At 48.3% G+C, this 16340-nt stretch overlaps 1 protein-coding gene across 3 annotated transcripts; it reads right to left on the bottom strand.

Annotated features, from left to right (window-relative positions):
• Positions 1 to 7306: 7306 nt before the first annotated feature.
• Positions 7307 to 16135, bottom strand: LOC117801919. Of its 3 annotated transcripts, none has more exons than XM_034658639.1 (2): positions 15992 to 16135; positions 7307 to 12688 (listed from the first exon to the last, which is right to left on the bottom strand). In XM_034658639.1, the coding sequence occupies exon 2, from the start codon at positions 9997 to 9999 to the stop codon at positions 8986 to 8988; it is 1014 nt and encodes a 337-aa protein (XP_034514530.1). In that variant the 5' UTR covers positions 10000 to 12688; positions 15992 to 16135; the 3' UTR covers positions 7307 to 8985. The 3 variants fall into 3 exon arrangements, with proteins under 3 accessions (XP_034514530.1, XP_034514532.1, XP_034514533.1); XM_034658641.1 differs by having other exon boundaries at positions 7307 to 11379; XM_034658642.1 differs by having other exon boundaries at positions 7307 to 11196.
• Between the last annotated feature and the right edge of the window lie 205 nt (positions 16136 to 16340).

Genomic DNA, 16340 nt, shown 5'->3' with positions numbered 1-16340 from the left:
GAGGGGAGTGGAGAGGGGTGGGCCCCATGCATCCTGGAGTGAGCGGTGAGCCCAGGGAGCAGATGTGAGAAGCCATCTACTTGGGGTTTTTTTTTACTGGCTTTTAACTAATCCTCCTTATTCAGTCCTCCCCACCCTTCACCTCCACTTCTAGAATTACCTGAGCAGTGAATTCTTGACTTTTTGGCGGATTTGGTTGGTTGTTGGGTTTTGCAACTTGGCTTAGATTTGGCTTTCTGCAGGCAGTGGCTACCTACCCGTCTATTTTCCAGCTTAAAATATTTTCTTTTATTGTCTCCTCTTCATTCTTTCAGACCTGTGGTTTTTTGCAAAAAAGCAAAACAAAACAAAAAACTGTTCCAAGAGGGAACAAAATGATATGTGTGTTCAACACGCTGTCTTTATCTGAAAGTTTGGAGGTCTCTTTTTATTTTTATTTTATTTTATTTTTTTTAAAGATTTTATTTATTTATTCTACAGAGCNTCTCCTCTTCATTCTTTCAGACCTGTGGTTTTTTGCAAAAAAGCAAAACAAAACAAAAAACTGTTCCAAGAGGGAACAAAATGATATGTGTGTTCAACACGCTGTCTTTATCTGAAAGTTTGGAGGTCTCTTTTTAAAACGAATTTGCGCATTTGTGATATAAAAACACTCAACAAACTAGGAATAGAAGAAAACTTCCTCAAACTGATGAAAGGCAGCTATGAAAAACCCATATCATACTACATGGTAAAAGATTAAATACTTTCCCCCTTAGATGAGGAGCAAGACAAAGATGTCTGCTCTTACCACTTTTATTCAACACTGTATTGGAATTTCTAGCTAGGATAATTAGGCAAAAAAAAAAATGAGATAAAAGACACCCAACTGGAAATAAATAAGTGAAGTTATCTATTTGCAGATGGCATGATCTTATTTATAGAAAATCCTAAGGAATCCACTAAAAAAGCTATTACAGCTAAGCTCAGCAAGATTGCAGGATAAAAGAACAATAATAAAAAACCAATTGTATTTCTTTATACCAACAATGAGCAATTTGAAAATAAAATTAAGAAAATTCCATAGCATTAAAAAGAATAAAATACTTAGACTACTTTTAACAAAAGAAATGCAGGGGTGCCTGGGTGGCACAGCGGTTAGGCGTCTTGCCTTCAGCTCAGGGCATGATCCCGGCATTGTGGGATCGAGCCCCACATCAGGCTCCTCCGCTGTGAGCCTGCTTCTTCCTCTCCCACTCCCCCTGCTTGTGTTCCCTCTCTCACTGGCTGTCTCTATCTCTGTCGAATAAATAAATAAAAAATCTTTAAAAAAACAAAACAAAAAAATGCAAAATCTATACTCTGAAAACTATAATATATTGTTGAAAGACACAAAGGAAGACCTAAATAAATGGAAAGACATCCCATGTTCATGGATCAGAAACTGAATATTGTTAAAATGGCAATTCTCCCCCATGATCTACAGAGACAATGCAATCCTATCAAAATCCCAGTTGGCTTCTTGCAGAAATTGATAAGCTGATCCTAAAATTCATATTGAAATGGAAAGGATCCAGAATAGTCCAATCTTTAAAAAAAAACACACACAAACACAACAAAATTAAAGGACTCACACTTCTTATACTAAAAACTTATTACAAGGCAACAATAATCAAGATGTTGTGATACTGGCATAAAGATAGACATATAGATCAGTGGAATGGAATTGAGAGTCCAGGAATACAGTTAATTAATTTTTGACAAGTGTGCCAAAACAATTGAATAGAGAAAGAATAGTCTTTTTGACAAATGCTGCTGGGATAACTTGATGTCCACATACAGAAGAATGAAGCTGGACACCCTACCTCACACCATATACACAATTAATTCAAAATGGATTAAAGACCTAGATGCAAGAGCTAAAACTATAAAACTCTAAGAAGAAAACACAGGAATAAATCTTCATGACCTTGGATCAGGCAACGATTTCTTACATACGATGTCAAAAGCACAAGCAATCAAGGAAACAATGATAAATTGTACTCCATAAAAATTAAAACCTTTCATTCTTCAGAGAACGCCATCAAAAAAGTTAACAGACAAATCTGAATGGGAGAAAATATTTGCAAATCATATATTTGATAAGAGACTTCGCAGACTATATAAAGATCTCTTACAACTCAATCACAAAAAAACAACATAATTAACAATTGGGCAAAGGTTCTGAACAGATGTTTCTCCAATATTCATATGCAAATGGACAATAAGCACATGAAAAGATGTTCAAGATCATTAACCATCAGAGAAATGCAAATCAAAACCATGGTGAGATACACCCCTTAGGATGGCTATAATTAAAAAGATGGATAATAAAAAGTGTTGGTGAGGATGTGGAGAAATTTGAACCCTCAGACATTGTTGGTGAGAATGTAAAATGGTATATATAGCCACTTTGGAAAATAGTCTGGAAGTTTTTCAAAAGGTTAAGCATAGAGTTACCATACAGCCCAGCAATTCCTGGTATATGCTAAAGAAATGAAAACAGAAAAACATGTACATGGAATTATTTAGAATAGCCCAAAAGTAAAACAAACAAACAGACAAAAAAAACCCACCAAATATCCATCAACTGATGACTGGGTAAATAAAATGCAACATATCCATAGAATTTCTAATATTGGTAATAAAAAGAAATAAAGTACTGACCCATACTATGACATGGATGAACCTTAAAAATATTATTCTGAGTGAAAGGGGCCAGACACATATTTCATATATTGTATGATTCTACTGATATGAAATGTTTAGAACTGGCAAATTTATAGGACATGTAAAGTACTGCTAAGGGGTACAGGGTTTCCTTTGGAGTGATGAAATGTTCTGAAGTTGATTTTGGTGATGCTCGCATAACTCTGTGAATATGGGAAAATCATTGAGTTGTACATTTTAATGTTTGAATTGTGTAACATGGGAATTATATATAAATAAATTGTTGTTAAACAAATTGAGGGGTGCCTGGCTGGCTTAGTCAGTAGAGCGTGTGACTCTTGATCTCATGGTCATCAGTTCGAGCCCCACGGTGGGGTAGAGATTACTTAAAAAAAATAACACCACCAATTTTAAAGATCCTGGCATCTGCATCTCTACTATGACCCTTTATGTTAATTTTGGAAGTAGTTGGGCTGTGCATTACAGATCGGCATAATGATGCGGCGCCTGGGTGGTTCAGTCAATTAAGCGTCCACCTTGGTTTCAGCTCAGGTCATGATCAAGCCCTGTAAGGTGCTCCCCACTCAGCGTGAGCCTGCTTGAGATTCTCTTCCTCTCCCTCTCCCCCTCCCTGTCCCCGCTCGCATTCTCTGCTCTCTAAAATCCATCCATCAATCAATCTCTAAAAAAACAAACCAGCATAATGACGCCATGGGTTTGGATGGAGGTAGTCAGGGTCATGGACAGGGGGTCAGGCAGTCCTGAGGGGACTCAGGCACACCTGTTACTTTTTAGCTATGTAGTCTTGGAGGAGTGACTCAACCTTTTCCAGACTCGTTTCATAGTCTGTGGAATAAGATTAACAATAGAAGCAGAAGAAGAGATTTTATGTTCAGAGTCAGAACCCTGTTAAATACACTATAGGACATTCGTTGAGATGCTTCTTGCCTGTCTCTACCCAGGCAGAATGTATTAGAGGGCTGTATGAAACAGGACTCCTTCGGTTGCAAGAGACAGACAACAAAACACAGTAGCTTAAGTAAACAAAGGGAATGAATTGGTTTGTGATACTGGGAAATCTGGGAGTAGCTTCAGGGATGGCTAGATCCAGGGCCTTAACTGATGACATCTCTCCCTCTTTCCTTTGCTTGCTCTATGGTGGACCTTAAGAGTGAAGACTCTGGAGCCAGATGGCCTGGATTTGAATCTTACTCGTTCTGTGACCTTGGACAAGTTACTTAACCTTCCTATGCCTCAGTTTCCTCATCTGTGATAAGAGTAGTGACCTCAGAGGAGAGTTGTGGGGATTCAGAAAGGTAGTATGTGTAACGTGTTTAGAATAGTGCTTGCCAAAGTCAATACTATGTAAGTATTTGACTATTATTATTAGTATCATTGTGATTTATTTTGTGGTTCAGCTGCAGCTAGGAACCCTCCATCAGGCAAGAACGTTGGTTGCTAGAAGCTTAGGTGTATATCCCTGTAGGGCAGAATAAATATTTTTTTCTTTTAAAGAGGAGGACTATCTTTACGTACTAGCCATAAGTCCCAGGAAATTTTGGTCACGTGTCCATCTCTGACTGGAACAGAGGGATACAGTCCTCTGATGGGCCCCACCATGATACCCAGGGGCTGGGAACCATAATGATTGCCTGGTGAGACCCCATGGGCACATATGGAGTTGAAGAGACCAGAGGAAGCAAAAAGTGGCCAGGTAGACAAAAACTGGTCTTGCCTACACCTGCTGTAAGGAAGTTTCCAAACATGGCTGGAGAGAACAGAAGCCTTCTGAGAAGGCTGCCATGGGGCCATGGCAAGCAGGGAAGTTCATGGTGCAGCTTATGGTGGGGAAGGGGCTCAGCCTTGGTGCTGGGGCCCTAGTCTGTGCCATGCCCCTGTAGTTATCGCTAGAAAAACGAGGCCTCTCAGGCTTCCTTGAGGCCGAGGAATGCCATGTGGGATGCATTACCCACCAAGTAATAGACCGTTTACCTTCCCCAGAGCTGGGAGCAAGCAGACCTAATTGGTGTAGCCACTGGAATATTGTATGTCTCTCGTTGTGGTCCCAGAACTTGAGACCCTGTTACTTTTGCAACCAGGACAACATGTTGAAAAGATGGTGGTCTTTGGTCTAAATGGAAAAAGCAACAAAGCCACATTTTAGATGGTTTTGGATGGTTTGAAGTGGTTTCTGGTTGGTCCCAGCTTCATCAGACCATCGGAGATGTTCGCTGCCTCTGGGGCCGCTGGAAGGAGGAAGTGACTTCGCGAAGCCAGCTTGAGTCTACATTCCCAAATATGGAGTTCAAGGACTCATCTTGGAGAAAATGAAACAGAAGCTTCCAACAAAGTGTTCTTAGAAGTCGGTTTGTAATTAACCTTTCTGTGTAACATGAGATTTCTGAATTAAATGGAGGGGAAAAAAATAGATTCCGTTTTTACAATGAACAGATACTTGTAAACGGCAGCGGCTATGTGCTTTATAGAGCATTGATTACCATACGCTGGGGATCTTAGTCGACAGGCGTCTAAACTAATCCAGTCTACCTCTTCTTTTTAATTCAGGTTTTCTCCTATGCTCGACAAACCGGCCGGGCCTCGCCAGGCTTTGCACTGAGCTGCTGCCCTGCGTCTCCAGCCCAGGGCACCAGCGCCACGGGGAGGCCCTGGCTTCCTCACCTGCCCTCATTTAATCTGTGACCTCGAGTACATGGCTCCAAACTGTAATTGAATTCCCATTTGATGTGCTTGACCTCAGCTTCCCACAGAGCCGATTCCCGGTGGACAGAGTGTGGCCGGGACCGGGGAAGCCCCCGCGCTGCCTCCTGAGCCCCCTCCCACACCATCCGGCCTCGGGACAAATCTCCTTTGGCCCACTGGGCTTTAAAAACGTGTTTGAATTTGAGGCCGCCTTAGTCGGCTAGGGCTGCTCTGTGTAACCAAGTACCCCAGGCTGGGGGGCTTCCAGGACAGAAATGTATGGTTTCACAGTTGGGTGACTAGAGGTCCAAGATCAAGGTGTTGGCAGGGGTCCTTCTGAGGGCTGTGGGGGAAGGATCTGTCCCAGGCCCCTGCTCCTGGGCCGTTTTCTCTCCGTGAGCCTGCACCTTGTATCCACTCTGCATACGTCTGTCTCTGTGACCACATCTCCTCTCTATAAGGATNGTTACTTTTTAGCTATGTAGTCTTGGAGGAGTGACTCAACCTTTTCCAGACTCGTTTCATAGTCTGTGGAATAAGATTAACAATAGAAGCAGAAGAAGAGATTTTATGTTCAGAGTCAGAACCCTGTTAAATACACTATAGGACATTCGTTGAGATGCTTCTTGCCTGTCTCTACCCAGGCAGAATGTATTAGAGGGCTGTATGAAACAGGACTCCTTCGGTTGCAAGAGACAGACAACAAAACACAGTAGCTTAAGTAAACAAAGGGAATGAATTGGTTTGTGATACTGGGAAATCTGGGAGTAGCTTCAGGGATGGCTAGATCCAGGGCCTTAACTGATGACATCTCTCCCTCTTTCCTTTGCTTGCTCTATGGTGGACCTTAAGAGTGAAGACTCTGGAGCCAGATGGCCTGGATTTGAATCTTACTCGTTCTGTGACCTTGGACAAGTTACTTAACCTTCCTATGCCTCAGTTTCCTCATCTGTGATAAGAGTAGTGACCTCAGAGGAGAGTTGTGGGGATTCAGAAAGGTAGTATGTGTAACGTGTTTAGAATAGTGCTTGCCAAAGTCAATACTATGTAAGTATTTGACTATTATTATTAGTATCATTGTGATTTATTTTGTGGTTCAGCTGCAGCTAGGAACCCTCCATCAGGCAAGAACGTTGGTTGCTAGAAGCTTAGGTGTATATCCCTGTAGGGCAGAATAAATATTTTTTTCTTTTAAAGAGGAGGACTATCTTTACGTACTAGCCATAAGTCCCAGGAAATTTTGGTCACGTGTCCATCTCTGACTGGAACAGAGGGATACAGTCCTCTGATGGGCCCCACCATGATACCCAGGGGCTGGGAACCATAATGATTGCCTGGTGAGACCCCATGGGCACATATGGAGTTGAAGAGACCAGAGGAAGCAAAAAGTGGCCAGGTAGACAAAAACTGGTCTTGCCTACACCTGCTGTAAGGAAGTTTCCAAACATGGCTGGAGAGAACAGAAGCCTTCTGAGAAGGCTGCCATGGGGCCATGGCAAGCAGGGAAGTTCATGGTGCAGCTTATGGTGGGGAAGGGGCTCAGCCTTGGTGCTGGGGCCCTAGTCTGTGCCATGCCCCTGTAGTTATCGCTAGAAAAACGAGGCCTCTCAGGCTTCCTTGAGGCCGAGGAATGCCATGTGGGATGCATTACCCACCAAGTAATAGACCGTTTACCTTCCCCAGAGCTGGGAGCAAGCAGACCTAATTGGTGTAGCCACTGGAATATTGTATGTCTCTCGTTGTGGTCCCAGAACTTGAGACCCTGTTACTTTTGCAACCAGGACAACATGTTGAAAAGATGGTGGTCTTTGGTCTAAATGGAAAAAAGCAACAAAGCCACATTTTAGATGGTTTTGGATGGTTTGAAGTGGTTTCTGGTTGGTCCCAGCTTCATCAGACCTTCGGAGATGTTCGCTGCCTCTGGGGCCGCTGGAAGGAGGAAGTGACTTCGCGAAGCCAGCTTGAGTCTACATTCCCAAATATGGAGTTCAAGGACTCATCTTGGAGAAAATGAAACAGAAGCTTCCAACAAAGTGTTCTTAGAAGTCGGTTTGTAATTAACCTTTCTGTGTAACATGAGATTTCTGAATTAAATGGAGGGGAAAAAAATAGATTCCGTTTTTACAATGAACAGATACTTGTAAACGGCAGCGGCTATGTGCTTTATAGAGCATTGATTACCATACGCTGGGGATCTTAGTCGACAGGCATCTAAACTAATCCAGTCTACCTCTTCTTTTTAATTCAGGTTTTCTCCTATGCTCGACAAACCGGCCGGGCCTCGCCAGGCTTTGCACTGAGCTGCTGCCCTGCGTCTCCAGCCCAGGGCACCAGCGCCACGGGGAGGCCCTGGCTTCCTCACCTGCCCTCATTTAATCTGTGACCTCGAGTACATGGCTCCAAACTGTAATTGAATTCCCATTTGATGTGCTTGACCTCAGCTTCCCACAGAGCCGATTCCCGGTGGACAGAGTGTGGCCGGGACCGGGGAAGCCCCCGCGCTGCCTCCTGAGCCCCCTCCCACACCATCCGGCCTCGGGACAAATCTCCTTTGGCCCACTGGGCTTTAAAAACGTGTTTGAATTTGAGGCCGCCTTAGTCGGCTAGGGCTGCTCTGTGTAACCAAGTACCCCAGGCTGGGGGGCTTCCAGGACAGAAATGTATGGTTTCACAGTTGGGTGACTAGAGGTCCAAGATCAAGGTGTTGGCAGGGGTCCTTCTGAGGGCTGTGGGGGAAGGATCTGTCCCAGGCCCCTGCTCCTGGGCCGTTTTCTCTCCGTGAGCCTGCACCTTGTATCCACTCTGCATACGTCTGTCTCTGTGACCACATCTCCTCTCTATAAGGATACCAGTCACATCGGAGTAGGGCCCCCACTACCACTCTCATCTTAACGTAATCTGCGAAGACCCTGTCGCCTGATAAGATCCCATTCTGAGGTGCCTGGAGTGAGGACTTCAGCACAGGAGTTTCGAGGGAAGACACCTGACCCTGTGGTAGATGCCATGGGGCTGCATTTTGCCCCGGTGTCTTTTATTCACTCGCACCCGGCGCTGCATGTGCTTCACAAATTCTGTGTCCTCCCGGCCCCTGTGTGCTTTTGGATTGTGGCTCTGCCCCTGCTAGTTCATTCCTTCATTGATTCATTCGTGTATTCAATCAACAAACATAATAGTACTTACATTGCAAGATTGCTGAGAAAATGAGATAACGTATTTACATTTCTAACTTAACGTCTGGCATATGATAGGTTTTCAAATGTGTTTATTCAGCCATTCATCTGCCAATATTAATCAAGCACCACTAAATGCCAGGAACAGGGCCGGGCAGTGTGTGCAAAGCCAGGCAGTGTCTCTGCCCCTGGAGTGTAACATGAGGGAGAGGAGGCAGACCTGCTCCAGGAGTCCCAGCAGGAGTGTGTGAACAACTGTGGTGAGTACTCTGTTCAGCCGGGGGCAGGCGTCTGGGGAACACAGGGCTGGAGCAAAAGAGAGGGGCAGGAAGGCACAGGGCAGCCAGCTCCTGACTCCCGGGGGCTGGCCATGCGGAGCTGCAGCCTATAGGAAGGCAGTGAGCTTCCTCTGAGTGTCCGGAGGATGCTAGGAGAGCTTCTCAGTGGAGGGAGACACTATCAGCTGTGCTGCAGGGATGAGGCTGGAGTGCGGTGAGAAGGGGAGTGTCCCTGGGAAGCAGCAACAGGAGCCCTGGGGCTGGGGGCAGAGCCAGCAGCTTGGCCTCGAATGGGGGTGGTGGGGATGACCAGAAGTGGTTGGTGGTTGGCTTCCAGAGATTAAGGGGAGGTGTTGGTGGGAGGGGGCAGGGAGATGCCCAGGACGCACTGGCTTACAGACCTGGGGGGTCGGTGGCTTCCAGCTGAGAAAAACAAGAGGGTCTGGTTTGCAAGGACACGCTGAATTTGAGGCAGAGGAATCCAGACTTGATAAAGCATGAAGAATTACTGTCAACCATGTATTCATTCCACAAATATTTATGGAGCACTCGTGCCGGGGAGTAGAGCGTTGGATGTCAGGGATGGCCCAGTGAGCAATCCAGAGGGCCGTACGCGGAGGACCGTCTAACGGGGAGACGGACAGCAAGCACGTGAGCACGCGGGTCATCTCACTGCGGATGTGACCAGGAAACATGGCCGGGGGAGGTGAAAGGGAGCCCTGGGAGCTCCCTAAGTGGGAGGGGAAGGGAAAGGTCTCTCTGAAGAGGTGACAGTGACCTGAAGCTGAAGGGGAGGGTGAGCCAGATACAGCTGGGAAAGAGCTTGGGGATACATACCCCAGGTGGAGCGCGCAGCATGGGCAAAGGCCAGGACGATGGAGAGGAAGGCTTAGGATGAGGGAGTGAGAATGAGGGGGCAGGTCAGGCAGAGACTGAGAGGCTAGAGGAATGCATTCACATGTTCCCCGAGGCTGCAAAAAGCCATTCAAGGGGGCTTGAAGCAAGGGAGTGCCAAGTTCGAAAAAACAACACTGTAGAATTCTAGGGACTCTGCCCGTATATCCCTCCCTTTTGCTTAACTTGGTTTGAATTGAGTTTTTGTCACTTGGATCCCAAGGGTCTTGATTAACGCATTTGGGAAGAAAACCTTTTCTGGGGGGCATGCGTTGCGATCCAAGAATCACACAGAATGTTGGATCTGGATGGGGCCGGTGTTAGTAGCATTCCCACTATTCCCCGTGAGGACGGAGGCGCGCCAAGACCCAGGCCTCTCTCATGCGCCACAGCTGCTCATTCATCGAGCTTTCTCCAATGGTGTCCTCGCCTAAACCTGGAAAGCCCCGAGCCAACTGCATGCTACTCCGTTGTAGATGGGGAAACTGAGGCCCAGGCAGATTAGTGAATGTCTGAGGCTATGCGGCTGGGAAGAGGTCATGCCAAGAGCAGGACGTGAGTCTGCAGCCCTTACAGTGCGCTTGGTAGTGGAGAAGCCTGCTTGCCACCGAGGCCCGGACTGGGGAACTTGCTGTGGGGTCAGAAGGTTCAAATTTCAAGATGCCCTTCCCAGGTACGGCCAGTGATGGGTTGCAGAGGCTGCAGCTTTGGATCGATCCCTCCCAGGAGAGGGCTAGAGCCATGGCCAGGTTCACAGACTGGGGCAGGAAGTACAGAATGAGGAGAAGGAAGGCCCTGACATTGGACTTCTTTCTGGGATTCCATACAAGATGGCGGTGACTCTCGCTGACCCAGCATCCCCTGGGGCTGGCGGTACCCAGGACCGTGCGGTGCAGCCCAAAATAGGGATTGGGGGTGCAGGCTTTGTAATCAGAGCCGACTTCACGGCCTAGATCTGCCCCTGCTGGATGTGGGGTGTGGGCACATGCCCTGAAATCTCCGAGTCTTCGTTTCTCGTCTGATGTAAGCGAGTAGCAGCCTTGCAGCGATGCGGTGAGCGCTCAGAAGGTTCCGACACAGCGTCTAACACAGCGCCTGGCGCCCTGCGAGCACCAGGTTAGCTCTCGCTTTGCTGCAGTCATTGAACCGGGGTCCTTATCTCACTCAGGTCCACACAGCAGGGCTGGGGACAGGAGCCTGCGAGAAGCAGAGCCTGCAGAAGGCTGCACCAGGGGCTGGTTGGCCAACGGGCATTAAAATCCCACCTCACAGTGAATTCCCAATGGAAAGGAAAGGTGGGAGTTTCAGGTCTTCGCAGTGAACGGAATTGTGACTTTTCCTCCAGCCGGTTCCTCCCCAAAAGTTCAAGTTGTAGCAACTGCGGGGCTGTTCACATGTCTTTGCTTTATTTTTTTGTGTGTGATGAACCATCAAAGTAAATAAATCGGCTATGTGATTTCAAGTAACTGAAACGAAACAAAACAAAACAGAAGAGAAAAACCTGCCTTGCCAAGTTCCAGATTCCTTTCCTCCCAGGTCCAGGCCCCGGGAGCTTCTCTGCTGTGGGATGCAGACAGACTTTCTGCAGGATTTTCCCAAGGCTCAGAGGAACAGACTGGACAGTCCAGCACGTATTTACTCCTCCCGTCCTTTAAAAAGTAGGTAGATAGAAAGCTAATATTTCACTGCACCAGGCACTGTAGCTGTGTTTTATATATATTCTCTCAATTAGTTCCACCCAAAACCAAGGGTTAGTATTATTCCCTCTTGCAGATGGGGACGCTGAGGCTCCGAGTGACTTGCCCAAGGAACACAGCTGGTAAAGATCCTGAAAGACCCCAGACGGAGGATAAGGCAAATTGCAGGACTCCAGAAAAGAAGCTGAAACTACTTTTGGTCTGTGGAGACTTTCTGGGTAGGAACTGAGATATGGCTGCATGTTACAGTGGGGGGGGGGGGCTCTCTGGGTTCCTGGGGACGCTGGCAGGGTAAGCACTGCCCCAGCTCAGAGTGCTAACTTCCTGAAAGACTGTTGACTTCAAAGGATAGTGGTCTCCCTCAACGTAAAATCCAAACTTTCAAAGTGTGACAGTCAGATTTTGCTGTTACAATGCCGCATAACCAGCAACTCGCCCCAGATCTTAGGAACTTAACAAAAACAACCATTTATGTGTCTTGCTCTTGGGTCTGGGGGTCATCTGGGGTAGCTCTGCTTTAGGCTGGGCCTGTGATGAGATATGTTCCACGTACTTCTTTGCTCTGCAATCTGTCGTTAGCCAGAGGATGTCTTATGGTAAATGGCAGAAGCACAGAAGACCTAACCAAATGAAGCACACACGTCTAAAGCTTGTGTTCCCACACACTCACTTATTCCCCGTTGGCCAAAGGCAGTCAAACGGCCTTGAGTTCAGGGAGAGGTACAATCCACTTCCTCTAAAATCCAATCTACCACACAAAGGCAGCTCACCCCAAGGCCATCTTGTCTTGCGGTGGCCGGAGAAGGCTTCGCCTGCTCTTTTCATGAGGATAAAGTTGGGGATTTTCCAAAGGAACTTTACCAAAGGCCGAAGGGAGAAACAGGCGGTCCTAGGGGCCAATTGGTTCTGCTTGCCAAAACCTGTTCTGCTGGTCCATGATTCCTGATTTCTCTTGGGTGATTCACCTCCCCCCATTTTCATTCTTTATGATTCTGGGGACAGAGGTTGCTGTCCTCAACTACTCACTTCACGGGTGGACACCTGATCCATTTCTGGCCAGTGGGAGGGCTGCAGCCCCTTGACCAAATGATTGGTTCCGGGCCGGTCATGTGACGCAAGCTGGGCCAAAGACAATGCTACCCAGGACTTGTGCTAGAACCGTTAGAACAGAAGGTCCCCTTTCCAGTGAGTTTGTAAAGCAGTGTAGAAACCTGGAGCCTCAGGGAGCTGTCTTTGTAACCTCTGGTACCTTAGTATGATCCTGAGCAAAACAAAGCCAAGGGGTAAGACAGCAACGCGAGAACGTTGTTCGAGCATCGGGATTCAGCTGTGCCTGAAAGCCCTAAACTCTCCAATAAATTCTTTTGAGGGACAGAGGTGGGCTGAAGTTTGGATTGGATAATGGTCCCTTGCCATCAGAAACCCCTTGCTAATTCAGAAACAGAGCTAAAGGTAGTAGAGTGAGGTGGCTAAGACGAGCCTGGTTCAAATCCTGCCCTTGTCACTTCGGACTGTGTCCACTTGTGGCATGTCTGTCTCCTCAGCTGTGAAACTGATGACGGTTGCTCTGGTAAACCATATGAAACAGGTCGTCTGGGCTTGACAAATTGTGGGTGCTCGTGCCTGGTGTTTATTACAACCGAAGGATTCAGAAGCAGGCTTCCTGTCCTCCCTGGGCAAGGATCCAGCTCCACGGTTTGTTTGCCCACAGATCCCACAAGTCACACGACACCCCTTCCTGTTGCCCGTGGGAGGACAGGGTTGGCACAGGCTCTGAGCGCTGGCAGGCTGGACCTTCTCTCCCAGAGCCTCTCTCGCCTGCCCTCCCAGCTGGCTTCTGGGCCCAGTGGGCTCAGCACCTGGGAAATGCCGCTGTGCCAGCCCCCGCACCACCACGTACCCTGGGGAGGGGGAGCCCTCCCTCTCCCAGGGACACAGGCTCTTGACCACAGCGGACCAGGAGCCCCGGGAACTGGACGCCTTCTGCTTTGGTGGGGGGCAGACTGAGGCTCTCGGGGCCTTGAGCCAGCCAAGTGGCACGGCCAGAATTCAAACCTTGGTCTCTGCTCCCCACCCTCCACTCCTTCCCTGTGAGGGATGGGTGGGACTGTGTCAGCACTTCCCCACATGGGGTCACAGACAATTTGAGGGGACATGCCAATGCACCGTTGTGAATTTTAGCAGCTTTGTATTGACCTGGGCAGTTATCCCCCGGCCTGTTCCACAGGACAATGCCGGGCCCCCAAGGATGGGGAGTCACGCCTGTGTGGTCCCTGCTGCATCTCCAGAGGCTTGAACGGCGTCCGGTATGTAGTGAGGGCTTCACAAGTGTTTAGTGGATGGCACACATGGACGGAGGGAGGATGAAGTGAATTCCAAGTGCTGCCCCCCTCCCCCACTCCTAGCTGAAGTTCTCTCTGGAAACAACCTCGCGTAGGGAGCGAGCTGGGCCCCGTGAGGACAAACACAAGAGGAAGAAGAGCAGAGTGGCGTGTGGAAGTGAAAACAGCAGTCGGGTGGAATCGGGGTGCCTGGAATCAGCAAACGGCAGGTGACTTGGCCCAGGTGTCCCTTCCAGCAGACAATTCTGTGATTCTCAGAAGCATGTCCTTTATGGGCTAAAGCAAGAAGGGAGCCTGCCCCTTGCAGGGGTATTCGTTTCCTGGGGCTGTCCTAACAAATTTGCCACAACCTGGGCAGCCGATAGCTCCAGAAATGTATTCTCGCACCGTTCTGGGGCCTAGGCATCTGAAATCAAGGTGGTGGCAGGGCCACACTCTCTCTGAGGGCTCTAGGAAAGGCTCCTTCCTTGCCTGTTTCTTCGCCTGGGGGCTACAGGTGTCTGCGATGTGTGGCCGTGTCTCTGCCTCCATCGGCACACCGGCCCTCTCCTGGGTCTGCATCTTCTTCTCTTCTGTCTCTCTCTTGCTCTCTCTCTCTCTCTTTTAAAGATTTTATTTATTCATTAGAGAGAGAGAGAGCATGAGCAGGTGGCAGGGAGAGGCAGACTCTCCGATGAGCAGGGAGCTTGATTCAGGACTCGATCCCAGGACCCCAAGATCATGACCCGAGGCCAAGGGTCTTAAGCAGACGCTTAACCGACTGAGCCACCCAGGTGCTGCTCTCTTCTGTCTCTTCAAAGCACACTTGTCATTAGATTTAGAAACTACCCCAGTAAGCCAGGACAATCCCAACCTGAGATTCTTCATTACCTCTGTAAAGACCCTTTTTTCAGATACAGTCACATTCACAAGTTCCAGATGCATGCGCATATATATATATATATATATATGTATTAATAGACTTGGACAAAACTTTTTGGTGGCCCCCATGCAACCCCCTTACACCTGGGATCTGGATCCTGTGGAAGCCCAACTGTATCCCAAAGCCTCTCAGGGGATGAGAATCCTGGGGGACATTTGGTGGGGCCTGAGTGAGGAGCAGACATCGAGAGGGTGTCTCTTGTCTGGCCAGCCATTTCCGAAGAAGGGGAGAGGTTGTGGTGCTAGGATTTGGTCCCTGGGGAATTCATTGAGGACAGGGCCCTGGCTGGCCATGTCTCAGGACTTCTCTAGTCCTTCTGCAGGCTTTTATGTATCTCGCTTTCTGAGTACTTGTGGGAAGGATGAGGGGGCAGGGGTATCTGTTTAGGGAGGGGGCTGGGGGGCGCGCAGGCCTGGATGCCAACACATGTGTGCTGCGGTCACTCATATGTTCATAGATATATTCATAGATCATCTCCTCTGGGCCAGCAGGAGGTAAAGCACTCATCAACACAGTGACAGTCCCCGCTCTCGTGGGGCTTACAAACTTGGGCAAAAGAGAGATGAAAAGTGAACATATAGATAAAATGACAAACTATCATTACTCTAGAAAGGAAATAGACCGGGTATGGGAACTAAGAGTAATAGCAGGGGAGGCCTTTCAGAGGAAATGGCATTTGAGCTAAAATTTAAAGCTAGGGGACAGCATTCTAGACAAGGGAACAGAATGTGCAAGGGTCCTGAGGTTAGAAAGAGCACATTAGGTAAATGGAAAAATGCCCTGTATGCTGGAATGGAGTCAATGGGGGTGAGGGTGGGAGAGGTTAGCAGGTAGCTGACCCTGCTATGGACTAGCAAATACTGCAGCCCCTGTGAGCTATAGGAAGAAATTTGGATCTTATTCAAAAGATTTTAAACAGTTTGCACCATGATTTGAGTTAGTTTTACAAAGGATCTCTTTGGGGGACAGGCAGAGAATAGATTATAGGGCAGAGGTTGTAAAAGTCCAGAAAGTAAGTATCTGTGGCCTGGGGGCCCGTGTTGTCCCGGCTGTGAGTAATCAGCACGGCTGCTGTAGGGCACGGAGCAGCCAGAAGCAACTCGCGAGCAGCCACGTATGGCTGTGTCCTCATAAAACTTTATGAAAACAGGCAGCAGCTAGATTGGCCACCAGGCGGTGGTTTGCTGAGGCCCCTCGCAGGGGAACAAAAGTGGAAATGAGAAGAGCACTGTGGCCCTGAGCCAGTGACTGAACCTTTCTGAGCCTCAGTGTTCTCATCTGTAGAATGGACACACCTTACCTCACAGAAATGTCATGAAATTGCTGAGTCTTCATGGAGGTAAAGTGCTGAGTGCAGAGCCCGGGCTCGTGGTAGGGGCTGGTCATCCGCTCGTGGTGGCTCTATCATGACATCGATCCGGGGTGGGCAAAGGCTCCAAAACATGGAGTTGGTAGAGCTCGCCGAGTGCCGGTCCTGGGGGCTGTAGTGGCTGAAGTGTCTGTGCGCGGAGTTGACTGAACGCTGCGGTGACGCTGCCGGGCCACCTCCTCAGGAAAGCCAATGGGCTCCTGCAGAGCCGGCCCGCTCTTCCTCCGTGTGACGTCACACACCTCCTGCCACCGCTGGCGCAATGATCCCCATCTTCCCC

The sequence above is a fragment of the Ailuropoda melanoleuca genome, chromosome 4 (genome assembly GCF_002007445.2).
Source record: "Ailuropoda melanoleuca isolate Jingjing chromosome 4, ASM200744v2, whole genome shotgun sequence".
In the NCBI taxonomy this organism is placed as follows: domain Eukaryota; kingdom Metazoa; phylum Chordata; class Mammalia; order Carnivora; family Ursidae; genus Ailuropoda; species Ailuropoda melanoleuca.
Note: the sequence above shows the minus strand (reverse complement) of the source record. Positions and strands in the feature narration are given on the sequence as shown.